This window comes from Platichthys flesus, chromosome 11 (genome assembly GCF_949316205.1).
Source record: "Platichthys flesus chromosome 11, fPlaFle2.1, whole genome shotgun sequence".
NCBI lineage: Eukaryota > Metazoa > Chordata > Actinopteri > Pleuronectiformes > Pleuronectidae > Platichthys > Platichthys flesus.
The window spans coordinates 18,113,320-18,134,569 of record NC_084955.1 but is presented as its reverse complement, the minus strand read 5'-3'; the positions used below and the strand labels follow the sequence as shown (position 1 = coordinate 18,134,569).

The following is a 21,250-nucleotide window of genomic DNA, read 5'->3' as shown; positions in this document are numbered from 1 at the left end:
TGTCTTTTTAGGAGTTGTATATTATGGGATGTATGCTGCTATTGCCCTGTGGACTATTATGGTCTGTCAGGGAGGGGAGTGGAGGGTGGGGGGGTTGTCGCCATGACAACGGGGTTGCTAAGGGGGGGGCAGGACTACTAGTGGATAAGGCGAAGGAGAGTGTGCGTGCAAAGAGCCCTGTGCATGCATGTGTGCTATAGTTGTAGCTTGCGTGCGTGCGTGCTTGCACGTGTGCAAGCGCGCGTGCTCGTTAGACTGAGGGAGGGAAGGAGGGGGCAGGGTGAGTATTATGGTCTGTCCGTTGCGAGGTAACTATGCAGAGTCCTGTGCGCGTGTGGGAGGGTGGGGGGGGATTATTATGGGATGTCTGCCCCCTTTGTGTGTCTGTGAGGATGTTGGCTGAGCTCAGTGAGGCTGGGGGAGAGAGGAGCAGCGCGTTCTGGGTCAGTGGCGGCTCAGGTTGTTGTTTTTCTCCTTTTTGATCAACTGATCATCGTCGGATCGGATGAATGAAAACTACAACTGCAGCGACAACAGCCTGACTGACCGACAGAGAGCGAGGGAGAGCGAGACAGAGAGAAAGAGAGAGAGGGAGAGCACGCCTCGACCCGGGACTACACACGCACACACTATTACACACACACACAGTAAGTTTCTAATGTGTGATGATTGAAACTTTTCTTTGATGTATTGTGAAGTGTCACTTTGCCTCGTTCACTCCTGCGCGTGGAGAAATACCTGCAGCGCCTGTCAGATAATCTCCAACTTGTTTGACTGGCACACTGACATGTTGTTATGGGACTAATGGAAATGATCCAGTGACATTGACTATTATGATTATTATTTATTTTTTCTCTCCCCCCCCCTAGCACCCAGCACCGACAACACCACCGCCCCCCCTCCCTTCCCGGACACCCCCCCGGTCCATTCGCCGGCGGTCCCACGTCATTTTCCCTCCTCCCTCGCCGACCGAGGAGCGAGGTTTCAGGAGGGATTACACCGACCCAGCGAGGAGCGGTTCTCTGTCCAATATTAAACCGCTGGGAACATGTCGGGCAGCGAGGATGACAGGGAGGACTTCGGAGGCGCGGACGAGCCCTCACTTCCCCACGGTAAGCCCGCCTCGCTTCCCTCCCCCCCCCTCCCCCGAAACGAAGGTCCATCTCCCCGCGACTTGAGCTCGCCCTCCCCGTGAAGCTAGCTTTAGCCGGAGCTAGCCCGGGGGAGGGGGAGGAGGAGGGGCCGGGCTGTCCCTCCGTCCGTCCGTCACTCGCCATGACAGATTAGTTAGCTAACTTGGCTAACAAGTGTTCACTGTCATTTCGAACCCTTGTGTTTTTCCGCGCAGCCTCGCGCGCCGTGGGCTCGAGTGAACTGTCAAAGTTTCAAAGACAAGTTTGAGCCTTGTGCTGTTCTGTGCATGTGTGTGTGCGTGCGTGCGCGTAAGTGCGTGTGCGGGCGTGCGTGAACATCTGCCAGTGCTAGTGCCAGTGCGCGCCCCCTCCTCCCTACTCCCTATGGCCTGCAGCAGCGCTCCTCTCTTGCCCCTCTCCCTTCTCTCCCTCTTCTCCTCCTCCTCCTACTAATGAAAGCACATGTCAATGACAGCAGATGAAGACGAGCCGGCCGGTGTCCTGTCTGAAGTGGATGAGGCGCCCAAGTCCAAGAAGAAGAAGAAAGCCAAGAAGAGCAGCCGAGAGAGCAGGAGCAGTAAGAGGCAGAGGCCCGTCAGAGAGGTCAGTGTGCCCCCCCACACACCTGCACTAGGGGTTCTAATGTGTTTACATGTTTCAAAGGCCATCTTAGAATAACAATAGGCCAATATGGGACCCCTGGGTGGTCAGAGGACTCAACGATCCTAGAACTCCATGATGAAATTCTGATATTCATGAGTTTAGTACCAAATTCTGCATTTATACACCTGCAGAATCTCTGACTGTAACTTTTAACATGTGTGCTCCAAGTATTTTTCTAACTAGAATGCCTCTTCTTTGGCAAAGATCAAGGTCAGCATATTTGGAAATTATGATTTGTTATGTTATATAATGTTTTGTATCTCAAGAAATAGAGAGATTAGAGGATTAGAGGATTGAACCAACAGAAGGTCGGTGGTTCAATCCCCTGCTCCTCAAGCATTTTGAACTGTCCCCATATGAAAAGGGTTTATAGAAATAGTGCATATAAAAGAGCTGTATGAATGTTTGTGTGAATGGGTCTTGTACCGTAAGTATTTTGACTGTTCATTACAACTATGGCTTTATAAATTCTGTCCATTTTACCAGTTTACATATGGAGATTTCAATGTTGTTTTAAGACAGATTTGAAAATGTGAACCTCTCTTCAAGGCTGTGGCTCCATCAACCTGTTCATACCTGGTTATACCATCCTTCCTGAGTGATCCAATCACAGGCGGTCAGCGCTGAGTACATGTGAACGCCCCCCAATGCGTCCTAAGATCACTCAGCCCATATTCTTAGGTGGTCTGGGATGCATGCGGCCACATTCTTTTCGCAGTGTGAATTCCAAATACGTCCTGGGTCACATATGCAGGACGGTCTGCTCAGCTCACGTCTCTGACACAGTACTATTTCACAATGAGAGAGGGGAAGTGAGATGCATTTTAATACATGTACCCCGTTTGAGCGGGGCCAGATGGTCAGATAAAACTATGTAGGGTCAAACCCGCCACACACTGTGGGACAATAACGGGTTAGGGTTAGGGCAGGCTGAGTGAAATGTTGCAGATATCGATTTACTTCCTGCCTAATAGTGCAAACCAAAACAAGTACAGGGAGTCCTGGAATCCTCCTGAAATAAGAGGTTTGAGCACATTCCCTAGAAAACAAATGTCTTGAATATATGGTGAATATTTTGGGCCATAAAATATCTGTAGATCTGTAAATGATGGCTGCTGTCACACCCTGAACTTGTGATGATGACAAAGTCAAATTTCTGGTTTTGACTGACCAACAGTGAAAAACTAAAATATATTCAATCTACTTACATAAAAACAAAGATTAACAGTAAAGTATCTCGCTTGAAGAAAAGTAAAATCGATGTAAAGCTGACGTGTGTCTGGTCTACCTGAAATGAGAATGAATCATCCACTGACCACAACAGCTGTGTGACAACTTAGCCAAGCAGAGGGGTCTATTACTTGATCAGACTGAAACAAGGAAGCATGTCATTTTAATGTGTAATTTTGTAATAATTTCGCCTTTTTTTGATCCATAAAGTGCACCGCTGCCTGCAGGCAATTAGCCGTCACTCTATTTAAGAGTCATTCTTTGTCTTGTAGGAGTTGCCAGTCAGTTCCCCTGAGCACCTGATCGGAGTAGAAGCGGTGGAGAGAGATGCAGACGAGGGAGGTGTGCGGTCAGAGAGTGAAGGAAGCGATTATGCCCCCGGCCGGAAAAAGAAGAAGCGCCTCAGCTCGGCCAAAGACAAGAAAAAGGGAGGTGGGGCCGGAGAGAAAGGAGGCTCGTCCAGTTCAAAGAGCAAACGCAAGGACCCCGAACCAGAAGACGACGACGATGACGATGATGATTGCCAGGTGAAGATTCATTCAGACTGGGCTGATAAGAGGATGGCCTCGTCCTTCAGAGCGAACATGTCAAACTAACCTCCCCTGATTGTTCTTTTCAACCTCTCTCCTGCCTCAGCCCAAAAGCTCCTCCCAGCTGCTGGAAACCTGGGGCATGAAAGACATTGACCACGTCTTTACTCAGGAAGACTACAGCTCCCTCACCAACTACAAGGCCTTCAGTCAGTTTGTTAGGTAAGAAAACCCGTTATGTATTAGCACATCCATATATATTAATATCATCACTGTCTGGTCATTAAGGAGTATTTATAAAAATATATAATGATATATATTGTCCCTTAGGCCGTTGATTGCAGCTAAGAACCCCAAAATTGCTGTGTCAAAGATGATGACTCTGATGATGGCAAAGTGGAGAGAATTCAGCACCAACAACCCACTGAAGGTATGGAAATTCTTTATTAGCTTAAAAATCGGTCACATAATGAATGAAATCTGTCAATGGTTACATCCTCTCCTGCGTTTGGCGGTCGACAGCCCGGTTTCCTGATTTTGTGCTGTGTCCCCCTGTAGGGTTGCGCCACTGCCAATGCAGCTCTGGCAGCTGCCAACGTGGCTGCAGCTGTGGAGAACATGGTGGTTGCAGGGACAGATGGAGGGGCAGAGACAGGTGCCGCCCCTTCACCCAAACGCGCTCCAACTCCTGTTGCTGCACCGACACCCCCTGCACCCCCAGCACCCCCAGCACCTCCTCTCCGCAAGGCCAAGACCAAAGAAGGCAAAGGTAAAGACAGATAAATGAATAACATGTTTTCTAAGTAATTATGCATGAGTAAATTTTAAGTTTTGGCCCTTTTTGACATGAAAATCTGCAACGTAAACATTTATCTGGGGTCTCTACCTAAATGTTCTCGTATAAACTTTGTTCTCTCAGGTCCCAATGCTCGCAGGAAGTCGAAACCTGCGCCTAAGCCTCAACCGAAACCCAAACCTAAAAAAGTGGCTCCACTCAAGATCAAACTTGGGGGCCTCAACAGCAAGAGGAAGCGCTCCTCAGTGAGATTCTTTTCTTATATTTCAAGTGCTGTCCTTATGTAATCACCAGAATCTGAATATTTATACTCGTACTCAAACTAACAAGGTATTTCCCTCGATGTCCTCTCTATCAGAGTGATGAGGATGAACCAGATGTTGAAAGCGACTTTGACGACGGGAGTTTCTCAGTGTCTGACGGCTCCAATCGCAGCAACCGCCCTAAGAAGAAGCCCAAGAGCGTGAAGAAAAAGAAGAAAGGTGGGCATGGAAATATCACTGAGTTAATAAGCCTGCTCTGGAGGTCTCGCTTTGTCAGATGAAGGCTACTATTGCTCTGATCATCTACCTCCCCACACCTCACTTTCTCTGCCTCTATTCTGGAAACGTCCTTTCTCAGTGGAGACGGAAGACGGCGATGGCTACGAGACAGACCACCAGGACTACTGCGAAGTGTGCCAGCAGGGAGGAGAGATCATTCTGTGTGACACCTGCCCGAGAGCCTATCACATGGTCTGTCTGGACCCCGACATGGAGAAAGCACCTGAGGGCAAGTGGAGCTGCCCGCACTGTGTGAGTACTGTAATCTCAGCCCTCAGCCGCGTGCACAGAAGGCCACGAGGTTGTACATTAGATAGGACTGGGCCTGATTCCTGGAGTATGAAACAGCTGGGCAGAAATGCCACCTGTCATTAAAACACTGTTTGTGTGGAAGTGTATGAAATCACGCAAAGTTGCACTGACGCTGCCAACTGGTTGCAGATTGCATTCTTGCTGCAGGATTTTGACATATTTTTTTGTGCCTTCTCTTTTCTCTTTGTCCTCTGCTGCCCACCACACACCCCCCCCCACCCCCCCACCCCCTTTGCTCATGTTTCCCATCTATCCTCTCCTGCTCCCCACCACATGCCTTATCCTCCCCCCATCCTCCATTTCCTCTTCTTGTTCCTCCCCTCCCTCCCTCTGCAATGGCTCCACACGCACGCGCACACACACACACACACACACACCCCTCCAACCTCGGCTCTCTTGGCTCTCCCCCCACTCCCCTCCCCTTTTTCCTTTCACTCCGTTCCGCATACCTTCCCTGCCTGTCTGCCCCCCACCCCCCACCCCCCCTTCTCTGCCACACTCACGCGCACGCATGCACACTCACACACATATCCACTTCCCTCTGTCTGTAATTTTGCCACCAGGAGAAGGAGGGCATCCAGTGGGAGGCCCGAGATGAGCTCTCCGAGGCTGAAGGGGAGGAAGAGGAAGACAGGGTGGATGAAGGGGTGGAGGAGGAAGATGACCACCACATTGAGTTCTGCCGGGTGTGCAAGGACGGAGGGGAGCTACTTTGTTGTGACACCTGCCCCTCCTCCTATCACATCCACTGCCTCAACCCTCCCCTCCCCGAAATCCCCAACGGAGAGTGGATCTGCCCCCGCTGCAAGGTGAGTGTGTTTGAGTCTGCGTGTGCATGTGCTCACGTGGGCGTGCGCAGTTTCCATCTTGTGCAGATCCCTACTGGAGATGAGGAGCTTATTTTCTTCTTGTGTATATATATGTATTTAAAACAAGTTATATCAGTCATAATTTAGCTTATTTCTCAGAACAAATCTCCCCATTCATATACTAATTTCTTATTAGCGATAAATCATTTTGTCAATGATAAGCATCTATTCCTTAATTTCCCCCTCCTCTGTCATTTCCTAACAGTGTCTAGCAATGAAGGGAAAAGTCCAGAAGGTTTTGACTTGGAAATGGGGGGAGCCTCCAGGGCCCACACCTGTCCCCCGGCCTGTCGACCTGCCTGCTGATGCTCCTGATCCCCCTCCACTGGTGGGACGCAGAGAGAGGGAGTTCTTTGTCAAATGGTGCAATTTGTCCTACTGGCACTGCTCTTGGGTGCAGGAGCTACAGGTACACACGCTCTGTGAATCTGAATCCACCTTGTGTTGTGAATGTGCTTTTTAGGATCTTTGGCGTGGGACGTGTTTCTGTTCCTTCTCCTCACATTTGTAACACACAAAGTCATTCTTGTCTCAGATGTCACCTTTTTAACCCCCTGTCACTCTTTCCTAGTTGGAACTGAACTGCCAGGTGATGTTCCGTAACTACCAGAGGAAGACTGACATGGACGAACCACCGCCTGTGGACTTTGGCGGCGAGGGCGTTGAGGTCAAGAGCACCAAGAGGAAACACAAAGATCCTCTCTTTGTCCACATGGAAGAGGAGTTTTACCGTTATGGAGTCAAGATGGAGTGGTTGATGATCCACCGCATCCTCAACCACAGGTAGGAAACATAATCTCATTAGAGATATGCAGTTTTATTCATATTAAGGAATGTGTTTACTATAAAGGTTTTAGATTTTGCCTTAAAATAGCTGTTTTAATAGATTAATGTTCATGAGGTCTTGATGTGTATTTTTACAGTTTATAGCTCATTAATTAAAAGAAAAAATTGTATTGTCAAGATAATGGGGGTTCAATTAAATGTAAATTCACCCTATCAGAAGAAAGCAAACCCAGTAAACCCAGTAACTCCCTCTTTTTTCATGTTAGTGTTGATAAAAAGAACAACGTGCATTACCTGATTAAATGGAGAGATCTGGCCTATGACCAGTCCACCTGGGAGAGCGAGGAAATGGACATTCCGGAGTTTGACACCTACAAACAGACATACTGGAATCACAGGTATGCTGAGACTTAACAAAGTGTCACACAGTGGTTTTCAAAGTGTGTTTTTCCTCTTAACTGCCATTTTTGTCCTTAAAGAGAGTTGATGGTGGGTGAAGAGGCCAGACCTGGCAAGAAGCTGAAGAAGCAGGTGAAAGTCAAGAAGGCAGAGCGGCCGCCGGCTAATCCAGTCATAGATGTAAGTACTATTTAACTTTGAACCAAAAAAAATACTTTATTTGTTCCAAACACAACCTTGGTCACTGTTGAACTGCTCTTACCATATTTAGTTATAGTATTGATTAGAAAATATAGGTTTGCTGCTCGGTGTATTTCCATGTCAGATTGAAAAGTAACATGAGTCACAGCAGATGTGGAATTGATATTCCTCTGGGTTTATTTCATGCAGCCCACCGTCAAGTTTGATCATCAGCCTGACTACCTGGAAAGCACAGGAGGCACGCTGCATCCTTACCAACTGGAGGGGCTGAACTGGCTGAGGTTTTCATGGGCACAGGCCACCGACACCATCCTGGCCGATGAGATGGGTTTAGGCAAGACTGTACAGACGGCAGTCTTCCTCTACTCATTGTACAAAGAGGTAAGGAGCTGTTAATGCTGTGCAAAATAAACACAAGTTTCTGCATGTTTTTGTCCAGTCTGCCCTCCCCTGTCGTTAAGTGTAAGTCGGTGGGTTTCAGACATGTGACAGACAGTAACTCTGCCCAATAAAGGGGATGACTTCAAAGTAAGGAACTCTATCCTAAAGGCAGGGCAAGACAAATATATCTGTTTATTTTACATGTCTTGTTTGTTATCTATAGCAGTATACACAGTTAATGTTGATCCCACCTGTCTTCCGCTGGTACAGGGTCACTCCAAAGGCCCGTTTCTGGTCAGCGCTCCCCTGTCTACCATCATCAACTGGGAGAGAGAGTTTGAGTTGTGGGCCCCTGACATGTACGTGGTGACCTACGTAGGGGACAAGGACAGCAGAGCCGTCATCAGGGAGAATGAGTTCTCGTTTGAAGGAAATGCCATCCGAGGTGGAAAGAAGGCCTCTAGGATGAAGGTAAGAAAAAAAAAAGAAGAAAGTGATGATACCAAATGATCTTTAGTACACTTAACTCCTGTGACTACTTCTTAATCTGTTCTCCAGCTTAACTAATGTCCAACTTTCCCTGTGCTTTACAGAAAGACTCAAATGTCAAGTTCCATGTTCTGCTGACATCCTATGAGTTGATCACTATTGACCAAGCTGTACTGGGCTCCATTGATTGGGCCTGTCTGGTTGTAGATGAAGCACACAGACTCAAGAACAACCAGTCCAAGGTAGGACAAAACACAGCTTTACATATGTGGTTGTTTTTTGTCCTTAATTACAGGACAGTATCACAAGTGCAAACACATACTCTCTGTGCACACATTCGGTTTTGTAAACACAAGGCTTAGAAGAGCTGCATACCATTTAGCAAATTATCACAACAACTATTATATATTTTTTTATCTTTTTTAATTTCACTATAAAAAATTTAACATGATTTCCCTCTGCCTTTCTTCTTCGTCTGTCACTAGTTCTTCCGAATCTTGAACAACTATCCGCTGCAACACAAGCTGCTGCTGACCGGCACTCCTCTTCAGAACAACCTAGAGGAGCTCTTCCACTTGCTGAACTTCCTGACCCCAATGAGATTCAAGTCAGTGTTGCCTCAGCACTTGTGGCTTTTGTTGCACACACAATGTGGATGACCACACTGACTCGCGCTCTGTGTTTATTTATGTTTTCTTTTCTTCATCTCTGCAGCAACCTGGAGGGTTTTCTTGAGGAGTTTGCAGACATCGCCAAAGAGGACCAGATCAAGAAGCTGCATGACATGCTGGGACCACACATGCTCAGGAGGCTGAAGGCTGATGTTTTCAAACACATGCCCTCCAAGACTGAGCTCATTGTGAGAGTGGAGCTGAGCCCCATGCAGAAGTATGTGATATGTGACCTATATGTCATAGACTCAATATTTGCATTTTTAGATTGTTATTTTAGGATAATGTGGTTGATAAAGTCGGAATTCTCCCCATGTGTACAGCATAGTTTCCTTTTCTGATCAATTTCTTCTTCTTCTTGTAACCCAGGAAATATTACAAGTTCATCCTAACTCGTAACTTTGATGCCCTGAACACTCGTGGAGGAGGCAACCAGGTCTCGTTGCTCAATGTGGTGATGGACCTCAAAAAGTGCTGCAATCACCCCTACCTCTTCCCTGCTGCTGCCATGGTACGATTCATGACTCTCACACAGTTCCGGTACTGGTTGCATGTTGTGTGGTAGCACTTATTAAGGCCTTTTTGTATTGAAACTTTGTCCCTCTGACCTCAGGAGGCACCAAAACTTCCAAATGGCATGTATGAGGGCGCTGCTCTGACTAAGGCTTCAGGAAAACTAATGCTTCTCATGAAGATGATGAGGAAGCTGAAGAATGGAGGCCACAGAGTTCTCGTCTTCTCTCAGATGACTAAAATGCTGGACCTGCTGGAGGATTTCTTGGAGAATGAAGGTTACAAATATGAGAGAATTGATGGAGGAGTCACTGGCAGCATGAGACAGGAGGCCATTGATCGTTTTAACGGTGAGACATGCACAAAGACTGTCTGTATTGGCTGTAAACAGCAGCTATGGTATCCTATCAGGGTTGTAGTTGTCTTTCTCACCTCACTGTTTTTTTATTTCTCTGATCTTCATCCACACAGCTCCCGGGGCCCCTCAGTTTGCTTTCCTCCTCTCCACCAGAGCTGGTGGTTTGGGCATTAATCTCGCCTCTGCTGACACTGTCGTCATTTACGACTCTGACTGGAACCCCCACAATGACATCCAGGTATGGAGGCCATAACTAAACCGTTTATCCACGTCATGTTTTATTATTTCGACAGTAGTTAAATATACTGTTTGTTTCCTAAAGGCGTTCAGCAGAGCTCACCGAATTGGCCAGAACAGGAAGGTGATGATCTATCGCTTTGTCACCAAAGCCTCAGTAGAGGAGAGGATAACACAGGTGGGTGAAAATACACACTTCAAGAGATTAAACATACCTTTTTAAAACTATGTCAGAATTCTTTTAAAACCTGCTCATCACTTTGTCTTCCACTGACTTTCCTTCCACCAGGTGGCGAAGAAGAAGATGATGCTCACCCACTTGGTGGTGCGGCCTGGGCTTGGCTCTAAGACGGGCTCCATGTCCAAGCAGGAGCTTGATGATATCCTCAAGTTTGGAACTGAAGAGTTGTTTAAAGGTGAACTCGGAGAAGGTGAGTCGACTTCAATCCACATACATGTCGAGTTACAGTTGAATTTAACTGTTTATTTAATATTTAACCTAAATATAACAGGTTTTGCTTATTTTGCTATTTCCGTCTCCCCTGTCAAGGATTAAAATGTTATTTTATATCTGTGAGTGCCATAATGAAAGAAGTAGTCAACTTTGCCTTTCTAAGAAATTCTATAGTAAAGTTAAACTTGACATACTGACAGTGCAGGTCAACATGAACAACAGATAGGTAAAAGGATTTAAAATAAATAATATTTTATATGAGCGAGTCATAAGGACCATAATGAAAAAAGTAGCCAACTGTGCACAGTAAACCTGGCGTCTGAATTTGAACGATCCACTTCCGTCTGATCGGACAGACGTTACAGAAAGTGAATTAGGTTTTTGCCTCACTCCTTTTTTCGTTTGACTCATCCTGTTCTCCTTTCAGGGGACAACAAAGAGGATGACAGCAGTGTGATTCACTACGATGACCAAGCGATTGACGGCCTGCTAGACAGGAACCGGGACGCCACGGATGACACTGAGCTTCAGAGCATGAACGAATACCTCAGCTCCTTTAAAGTGGCCCAGTACGTGGTCAAGGATGAAGATGATGAGGTATTTGGTCAAAAATGTTTACATGAATATATAGATTTTAAGTTATGGGATGTTCGATTTGATCAGGCTCTGTAGTAGTCTCTCTAAAAGTGTAGGTCCTATTAACAGTATTTTCTTCCTAAGTACAGACACCAAAGTTAGACCTTGATCTAACATTATTCTTCAGACATATTTTTTCCTATTTTACCAGCATAAAATGTCTATAGTTGTTAAAAAAAATCAAATTCTGCAGACTTACTTACGATTCCTAGTATTTTCCACATGATTAAGTGTTTTCTTGCTTTGAGGAGGAGGAGGAGGTGGAAAGGGAGGTGATCAAGCAGGAGGAAAGTGTTGACCCTGACTACTGGGAGAAACTGCTTCGACACCACTACGAGCAGCAGCAAGAAGATCTCGCCCGAAATTTAGGCAAAGGCAAAAGAACTCGAAAGCCAGTCAACTACAATGACGGCTCCCAGGAGGACCGAGGTATAAGACAGGGTACAGAAAACATATAATGCAATCTCTTCTTGTCTGTGTGTGTGTGTGTGTGTTTGCTGTGCAGTGCCATCAGTGTTTGTGTGGTGTTGGTGTAATATTGTAGGAGATGAAGGGAGTGCATAGCCGGAAGTTTGTGTTATGACTTTAGATTGAGTATAGTAACATTTTACTATTTATTTGAAATGTCGATTTTCTATCTTAGTTGAAATATTTCACGTATTTGCTGAATAACGCACAGGTTATAACAAACATCAACAATCCAGCTGTCGATAAGCACGATAGCCACAAAGAGAATATTTATGTGGAAAATTGTCTACTGACTTTAATGACGAAGACCAACTAGCAGTGAAGAATCGCTCCTGCTTTCCTGGTGCATTTAGCTGTTCAGTCTGTAGTGTCAGCACATCAGCTGGGTTTTTAAACATCATTACACGGTGCGTCAAAATATCCAGTTTATTTTTCTTAATGTAAGCGTTAATTAAGGAAAAAATATTCCTGTTTAAGTAATTAGTAAAAATGTAACTTTGATAAAGTAGCTCCCCCTCTTAATTGAAAGCAGCCCCACGTGTAGTTCAAACGTACTTTAACTAGTATTAGATTTGATATAAGATTAGGTCCAGGCGGTAAAAAGTTTTGCCCTTGTCTTCATTTGGTCCCTCCTTCATATTTCTCCCTGTGTTTTTGTTCAGACTGGCAGGAGGATCAGTCGGACAACCAGTCTGATTACTCGGTGGCCTCAGAAGAAGGTGACGAGGACTTCGATGAACGGACAGAAGGTAAGATTCACTGTTTTACTTTGTGTGTGCGTGTGTGTGTGTGTGTTCGCTGGTAAAATGGGTCATGTCACTGCTCTTAACTTTGCAAAGACAGATATTTTAGTCATCATGTTGTTTTTTAAGTTGAAGAATTGATCCGAACAACTTACAGTAAAGGTACGGTGAAACTTCTATACTCTCCCAGCCCTGGCTGTCTCTTTCACTAACGTCCTTCAAACCGTCCCTGCAGCTGTTTATTCAGATTCAGACGACAGCTACGATATCCTCATTGACAACATCTACAACTCGAGTAACAGCACTTGTAGCTGCATCATCTGCACTCTACGTAGAGAGGCACGAAAAGACAGAAAGAGAAAGAAAATGGAAGAAAAGAGGAGGAAAAAAAACAAAGACACAGGGAAAGAAATGTAAAAGCAACGGTTTCTCAACCAGCTGAACTGTACCTGCAGTTCAAGAGGATTGTGTTCATATTAACTGTTAATTAAGTTAAAATGGATGTTATAATTTTTTTGTTAAAAAAAGAAGGTTGTTCATTAATGTTTATATTTAAGATCAGTTGTTAATAATTTACCATTTAATTTGTAAGTATAACGAGATGAACATGCTCTGTTGGGATTTTGTACTTTTGTTTAATTTAATTTGGCTCTGTTCATTCAGCTTTATTAAATGAAGTAAATCCCTGCTTTCAGTTTTATCTGTTTGAAAGTGTTCATACTTAAAGACGAAGGGTGTAATGTAGAAGTGTGGAGAGAGCGAGCGAGAGAGAGAGATTGTGAGGAGAGACAGCTTCAGCAGCAGCCGCAGCAGCTGAGTGAGTCGTGAGAAGCAGTAAGTGAAACATCCTCACAGAAAAACTGGGACGTTAAGAGCACACATGACCATACATCCACCATTCAGTGTTATTGGAGTTTAATATGCCTCAGTGCGCTGGGTTGTTGTCCTCAATGTGGACTGAGTTTAAGATGAACTAACAGTGTTCATGTTGTTCCAGCTAACGCCCGCAGACCGAACCGTAAAGGCCTGAGGAACGACAGGGACAAACCTTTGCCGCCCCTGTTGGCCAGGGTCGGCGGGAACATTGAGGTGAGTTTACTGACTTCTTCTCGTCTCCTTGTGTTCCCTCTCATGTCCGGATAAAAAGTTACTAGAAAGCCGAGAAAGATGTTCTCCAAATGAAAAACCATCCAGCAGGAAACTCACCTGAAGCAGAAAGTAGAGTGCATATCTCCGCCAAGGCCTGGCATTCCAATTTCACACTCACATAGATGTTAGTTCACTAAATGTGCTGGATCATTTTCATTCAGTCCCATAAATTATTCCCTGGGCAAATGGGGAAAATGTGGAAAAACACACCATCTCATAACAGTAAGTGAAAAAATCCGCCCCTGACCTGGATCCACAGTAAAATGTAATGGATTATTTCCTGACTCTTACCGCATCCCTCCAGCAGGTTTCATGGAATTCTGTTCATCTGTTTTTGCTCCTGTGCCTCCACCTAATGCTTGAAACATTTAATTTACCCTTGACCTCTTCATTACCCGTCAGGTGTTGGGCTTCAATGCTCGGCAGAGGAAGGCTTTCCTGAATGCAGTGATGCGTTATGGGATGCCTCCTCAGGATGCTTTCACCAACCAGTGGCTGGTGCGGGACCTCAGAGGAAAATCGGAGAAAGAATTCAAGTGAGTTCAGTATTATTTTGATATTTGGTAATTCTCATTTTGTTGTGCTCAGCTAACAGTGTATACGTGGACATCATTTCACCTTCTCCCCTGCACGTGTTCTCAGGGCTTACGTGTCCCTGTTCATGCGTCACCTTTGTGAGCCGGGGGCTGATGGAGCCGAGACTTTTGCAGATGGCGTCCCTAGAGAGGGTCTGTCAAGGCAACACGTGCTTACTCGCATCGGTGTGATGTCCCTCATAAGGAAAAAGGTACGTTTTTACTTGGTAGAAACTAAGAGGAGGAATGATATGATCCTGATTTAGTGGTACATTTAAATAAAACAGTTATAAACCTTCAGTGTAAGGGATAAAATGACTGAGGTTGACATACTGGTAACAGGTTCAGGAGTTTGAGCATGTGAACGGTCAGTGGTCGATGCCCTGGATGGCGGAGCTGGAGGAGAACAAAAGGGCTGCGGCTCTGGCTGCCGGTGAAGACCCTAAGACTCCCTCCTCTGGGACCCCTGCAGACACACAGCCCAACACTCCTGTCCCAGGTACACACACACATACCCATATATACACCATTTGCCTCTTTATACTTGTGAGTATGTTGCATTGTTTAACACTAAAAGAGACATTTCCTACATATGAAAATGCAATTCTATTTCCTATTATCCTATTATCCTAACCTTTTGCCCAAACAAATTGTCAGACACACTTAGATTTAGAGCCTTAAGCTAAGCTTTGACCTTGTAATAATGCTGATTGGTTTCTTTGTGTATCTTTGAAAGCTTATTTTTTTACCTGATAGTTATTGTTCAAGGCCAAACAGACATTTTCCCCAGTATCAGTTTATTCCCTGACGCCCTCTTGTGGCTCCATCCCTAAAAACCAGAGACAACCAATTACTGGTCACCAGCCTTGATGTTTGACTTATTGAACCATTAAGCTTCAAAAACTCAGTGGGAATTTTGGTGATACTTATGAATTAGTAAGGATATTAAAGGTCTATTTGCAAAACTATGTGTCACATATGTTTCAACAGAGGATTTATCTAAGACAGAGGACAAGGAAGACATAAAGAAGGAGGGAGAAGACTCCAAAGGAGCCAAGAAGGCAGAGGATCCAGAGGTAGATTCTACTATTTGCAATTTTTGATTCAAATAGTTACATTATTCAGAATCCGATTTTTCTAATTTGATCCTGTCGACTTCTCCCACAGATTATTGAAATCCCAGATGAATCTGAAAAATCCCCAGTGGCTGAAAAGAAAGAAGGAGAGACGGACTCTGCTGTAGGGAAGGAGGAGAAAGAGAAGGAGACAGTAGAAGGAGACGAAGTGAAAGAGAAGGAGGCTGAAGACACGAGCAAGGAGAAAGAGGAGAAGGACCAGACGAGTGACACAGCGGAGAAAGACACTCCTGCTGTGAAGGGTGAAGGTTCAGAGGGGAAGCAGGATTCAGTGGAGGACAAGTCTAAAGGTGAGAAAGACAATTATACTGTTTTTAGAATCTTCCAGTTTCCTTTCTCTGTGACTCTAACGGTGCTTTTCTCTTCTCAGCTGAGGACAGCAAAGACGAAAAGATGGACACCACTCCACCTTCAGAGGAGAAGAAAGGTACATACATAGAGTCCAAGTCAACACACACACGCACGCACACTTACAAACTTTCTTAAGTATAACTCAACCGTTGCCTCTGAGACTTCCTTCATGGGCCATGGATACATCTATGAGAAAAAGCAAATGTCTGAATGCAAATAAACCTTATTTTTATCTATGCTTTGATATCATGATCTATTTCCAGGCACATTTCCATAATAAGAGGCCGTCTTGACCTTTTGCTTTCGTGTATCTGTTGTTTTCTCACAGAGCAAAAAGAGGAGAAAGATGGCGTGAAAACAGACGAGACTGGCAAACTGCAGAATGGAGAGAGCACCAAAGAAGGAGGAACAGCTGTACCGGTGGTTAACGTCACCGAGGAGAAGAAGAAAGCCACCAAGCAGAGGTTCATGTTCAACATTGCTGACGGAGGCTTCACAGGTACACACTCACACACACGCACACACACTGTTGTGTCTCTTTTCTTTCCTCTTTTTTTCTCTTTCAGTTCAGTTTTTTTACCTTCCTGTCGTCTTTTCCAGAGCTTCACTCTCTGTGGCAGAATGAAGAGCGAGCCGCCACCGTCACTAAGAAGACCTTTGAGATTTGGCACCGGCGCCATGACTACTGGTTGCTGGCCGGCATCATACAGTATCCTCTAAAACTCACAGCTTCTCTGGACAGAAAGATTTAGTTGAACTCTCACTGTTGACGTCAGCTTGGACTTGGCAAAACTATTATTGGGGCATTTTTCCAGATTAAATTTGTAAAGATGTAATTGGCAGATTAATTTCTATTTAAAAAAATCCTTAGTTCTCCCCTTCATATGACCTTGTTGTATTTTAGATGAATCTGTGAGTATGAAGCACACAAAGACAATGCAGTACACTAAATGGCCCTCTGTTTCCTCTTCTGTGGTTTTCTCATATTGAAAATAGGTTGTGCAGTGACAGACCTCAAAATAGAAATATTAAGTGTTGTAGTGAATTCAACATTTAGCAGTTTTACAGTACACACCTTTACCCTGCTGAGTCTCTTAGGTGAACATTAGTTTATTCACAATTTTCAACATTTGGTGTTCTTAAAATTGCTTTAATTAATATTTTGATGAAAAATAAGTTTGGAAGTGTACCCACACAGCATCTAGCCTCTGTCCCTTATTCATTGAAAGTATGACCAACATAATTGCGTTGTCACACTTAACCCTGGCGTCCCTCAGACACGGCTACGCTCGGTGGCAGGATGTGCAGAACGACGTGAGGTTCGCCATCCTCAACGAGCCGTTCAAAGGGGAGATGAGCCGAGGGAACTTCCTGGAGATCAAGAACAAGTTTCTGGCCCGCAGGTTCAAGGTGAACTGAGTTCTCGTTGATGACAAGTTTCCCTGTGACTGTGTGTGTGTGTTTCTCTATGTGTGTGTCTCCAGCACGTCTCACTGGGCATTTGTCTCCTTTGCAGTTATTGGAGCAGGCCCTGGTGATCGAGGAGCAGCTGCGCCGGGCAGCCTACCTGAACATGACAGAAGACCCGGCTCATCCTTCAATGGCCCTCAACACTCGCTTCAGTGAGGTGGAGTGTCTGGCCGAGTCCCACCAGCACCTCAGCAAGGAGTCCATGTCTGGAAACAAACCTGCCAATGCAGTGCTGCATAAAGGTAAAACCTACTGAATATATGGAGGAGTAAAGAGGGTTTCTGGTTACAGCTGCTAACATAAACCAACAAACACAGATATAGAAAAGCTTTAATGGTTGAACAACAGCTTTTCATTACCTCTTTACCAGTAAATTTGAAATCCAGACACTAAAATTTTTTTTCATTATTTCCATGTCTCTTTCCAGTTCTCAAACAGCTGGAGGAACTGTTGAGTGACATGAAGGCCGACGTCACGCGCCTCCCAGCGACCATCGCCAGGATACCCCCGGTAGCCGTGCGGCTGCAAATGTCAGAGAGGAACATCCTCAGCCGATTGGCCAACCGAGGCTCTGACCTCACCGCCCAGAACCAGTCACAGACCTCACAGCAGATGCAGGTGCCGCGCTGACCAATCACCTCACATATGTGGCGCTCACTGACTTGACCGAGGTCCGTCGCCCTCACCTCAATGCCATGTAGCAGACGTCCTCCCCCTTAACAGCCGTGTACAGCACTGTCAGGTTAGTCCTCCTCGCTCTGCACCCCCCCACCCATCCCCGGACTCAGAAGAACATCAGCTGTGCTGCTGGACTTTGAATTTGACTGGACCTGTAGATTCAGGACGGGAGTGAACGAGCGAATCACCTCTCGTTCCGTGGCAGACTAGAAACTCGTTTTCTCCTCCACTGGGATCAGATTTAACTCCTCTTACCCGAGGACTGTCGACGGTCGTGACTACTACAGGCAGCTCCACTGACCTGTCCTGCTCTGTCTTTACAGCAGGGTCAAACTTGTGTGTGTAACTACGTGTAACATTAAGCTGACAAAGGGTAGACGGGAGATAAAGCAGCATGTTTGAAGCATACTGGTGCTTTCTAGTAACTTTTGGATTATTAAAGAAATCAAGGGATTTTATTGTGCTCATTCTCACCTGTAGAAAGTTGTGATATTTTATCTTTTTTTCAACTCTAATGTCCTCACCTATATGTGTGTGTGTGTGTGCGGAGACCGAAAGAGTTTGTGTGCGTGTGTGTGTGTATATCTATAAATTGGGCATATTGATGTGCATCTCTACTGCAGAATGCCCTCCCCCCCCCCTCCACACTGAGAGACTGTTACTGTCGCTGTTACCTCTCCCTGAATCCTCGCCCTCCCTCCCGAACTTCCGCTCGCCCCATCAGCTGACCCAGACTCGGGATCAACTCTGTGCGCTCACACCCCAGCCAGCACCTCCACATTCCTGACGGCGACACAGCTTTGCTCTTCCGAAATTATCCTGTCCTAAAATATGGACTTGCAAAAGCTCCACAGCGCTTAGATACCGCGGATGGTTCCAAGAATGATGGCAATCTTAATTTAATTTCCTACTGTCTATCGTTAAGTTGTTTTAAAATACTGAATATTATTATTATGGTCACCACCTTGTTGTTTTTATGGATTACAATAAAAAGTCAACAGTTTTTCAACGTTTGTCCGTTTTATTTGAAAGTAACATTTTGTAAGTATTTATTTATTTTAGCGACGTATGATTGAAACATCAGTTGGTCGACGACAACCACAATAAGTTGTTTTTAACATTCATTTTCACTGTGATAACTTCTGACCTTAGTGATCCACTGACCTTTCTTTTTGTAAAATGGCTTCTTTTACTTTTCATCGTATGTGATCTTCAGGTCAAACGTTTGAATTTGTCAAATTCTTTGGTTTAATGTCCAAACTACTGTAAATCATATTACAATCTCACCTGCACTTTGTGTGTAGGTCTGTTAGAAAATGCTAGCATGCTAATATGCCTTGTTAAGCTGTTGAACACACTTTACACTTCATATTTCTGTCACTGTGACCCTGTTTTGGTGCAGATATCCACATATTCCACATAGTCCCGTTCTTGTTGCATCAAAATGTTTCCTTTTGCTCCCGATTAAAACTATTCAGTGAGTACTGATACCAGTTCAGGAAAACTTGTTACACTTTTGTGACGTTTGATTCACTTTGCATGCAAACCACGAAAATGTGAAATTTACATTAAGGCAAATGCTGATATTCAGCATAACATGGGAAATGAGAAGGAGCCTTTTGTGTGTGGAAAAGGTCATGAAGGGAGGACACAGGGAAGAAGGGGACAGGAACAAGCAGATTTGATCCCTTAGATAGTCGAGTAATTTAGAAAATTAAAGTCAATTACAGGGCCGGAGGGTCGGCCGGGCTGGTAAAGGAGCCTGATGTCTTCTCGTGAGGGAGAGAGTCGGAGGCCCAACCCGAGCCACTGCTGGACTGTGAGCGAATACAAGTCAGAAGTACATGAGGTGCTGTATATTTAACCTGACTCTTTCTGTGGGTTTCGGTTTGCTCGGAGGTGGAGAGACACTGAACATCATCATAGACACAAACGCTGCAGAGGAGGAAACTGGATTCAACTCGTCACGGTGCAGACGAGCACATTCCGCTGATCCGGCAGAGAAGACGAGTCTAGACCATGTCTGACAGGTGAGTGTCTTATATATTTTATATTATAACGTAAAACAACATCCTCTGACCTACATTTCACATTTATCTTTACCCTCTAAATGTGTTTGTCCTTGTTTGATGTGCGCACTGATGTTACTGCTGCTTCTTTCTCTCTCTCTCTCTCAGTTACTTTACTTTTAACATTTTCTTCCGTGTTCCTTCTTTCTGTTTTTCATTTCTTCTCTTTGCTACGTGGATTATCCTGAAGAACCATGTTGGACTTAATTCAAATTAGCTCGAAAGATTGGACAGGACATAAGAAGCAGTAGCGATACCGATCCAGATGTGGATCCAAAGATCTTTGTTTACTTTATTCACATATTTTCAATTTCTCCTCTAAAGAAACCAAACAACAAAGTCCAAATGTCAGAACATTTGGAGAAATCTCTAATACATGTACAGTTTCCCAGAGAACAAATGATACCTTAAAAACTCTGATAAAGCCAGATATTATAATACACTTAGCGAAAAGAAAACATTCACAGTCAAGAAGCAGGAATCATCAAAGATTGCACTAAACGTTATCGTAAAGTTTTACAGGTTTAGACAAGAGTGCAATTCCAGAGACAAATTGCAGTAAACCGCCTGAACCCAAACAAATAAGTTGTGTAGTGTGTGTGTGTTTTTGTGCCAGCCTGAAAAGTGAAGCTCTGTTGCGTCAGAGGGGAAGAGAATCTAAACCAGCCAATGAGGAGAGGAATTCAAGCTGCGATATATGTCGTTACCACAGTGAACTAGATCTGCAGTGCTGTGTGTGTGTGTGTGTGTGTGTGTGTGTGTGTGTGTGTGTGTGTGTGTGTGTGTGTGTGTGTGTGTGTGTGTGTGTGTGTGTGTGTGTGTGTGTGTGTGTGTGTGTGTGTGTGTGTGTGTGTGTGTGTGTGTGTGTGTCTGTACATACAATAGTGGCACTACTGTAAATTACCTTTTTACTACTTATTCTTATCTTTATGCCCAAAGTTCAAACACAGTCGCAGCTTCACACAGCTTTGTGCGACCTTTCCCACAGTTTATAGTTCACAGTCTGATGAGGAACATGTTCTGGACTTCTATATTAATTAACATTTAGAAGTCAAACTCTATGAAGTTTTAACCATGAGACAGAAATATCCCCTGAACATGATTTGCATGATAAATGTTGATAGCCAGCTCATAAAAATCTTCATTTGTTTATGAGACTTGTTTTTCCTGTGTGGATTTGGCGCATGTGTGTCTCTCCTGCTGGATCTCGCAACGTCGGGGTTATTGTTTCAGTGGTCTGTTAGTGACGGTTCACGGTTACAAATATTCAAACCCACTGAGAGCAGCTCACACACATATAGAGATGGGAGGGTTGGTTTGCAAATAAGGAAGTGCTCTGCGACTCTGATGTTTGTGTTGCACACACACGCACACATACACACACACACACACACACACCTGGAAGTAAAGA

General features: G+C 44.8%; 1 protein-coding gene across 4 annotated transcripts; it reads left to right on the top strand.

Annotated features, from left to right (window-relative positions):
• The first annotated feature begins 405 nt into the window (after positions 1 to 405).
• Positions 406 to 18,773, top strand: chd4b (chromodomain helicase DNA binding protein 4b). Of its 4 annotated transcripts, none has more exons than XM_062399878.1 (40): positions 406 to 647; positions 870 to 1,112; positions 1,612 to 1,736; positions 3,299 to 3,553; positions 3,663 to 3,778; positions 3,887 to 3,986; positions 4,115 to 4,325; positions 4,476 to 4,597; positions 4,711 to 4,834; positions 4,974 to 5,146; positions 5,770 to 6,015; positions 6,281 to 6,484; positions 6,647 to 6,858; positions 7,128 to 7,259; positions 7,341 to 7,440; positions 7,651 to 7,842; positions 8,113 to 8,313; positions 8,436 to 8,573; positions 8,817 to 8,938; positions 9,046 to 9,219; positions 9,372 to 9,513; positions 9,616 to 9,865; positions 9,987 to 10,111; positions 10,196 to 10,288; positions 10,400 to 10,541; positions 10,992 to 11,161; positions 11,452 to 11,629; positions 12,331 to 12,417; positions 13,409 to 13,500; positions 13,963 to 14,096; positions 14,203 to 14,347; positions 14,478 to 14,634; positions 15,126 to 15,211; positions 15,303 to 15,561; positions 15,642 to 15,698; positions 15,951 to 16,121; positions 16,223 to 16,331; positions 16,900 to 17,032; positions 17,139 to 17,334; positions 17,520 to 18,773. In XM_062399878.1, exons 2-40 carry the CDS (start codon positions 1,049 to 1,051, stop codon positions 17,720 to 17,722), a joined length of 5,940 nt encoding a protein of 1,979 aa, XP_062255862.1. In that variant the 5' UTR covers positions 406 to 647; positions 870 to 1,048; the 3' UTR covers positions 17,723 to 18,773. The 4 variants fall into 4 exon arrangements, with proteins under 4 accessions (XP_062255862.1, XP_062255860.1, XP_062255861.1 ...); XM_062399876.1 differs by having other exon boundaries at positions 11,452 to 11,641; XM_062399877.1 differs by having other exon boundaries at positions 1,609 to 1,736.
• Positions 18,774 to 21,250: the final 2,477 nt, after the last annotated feature.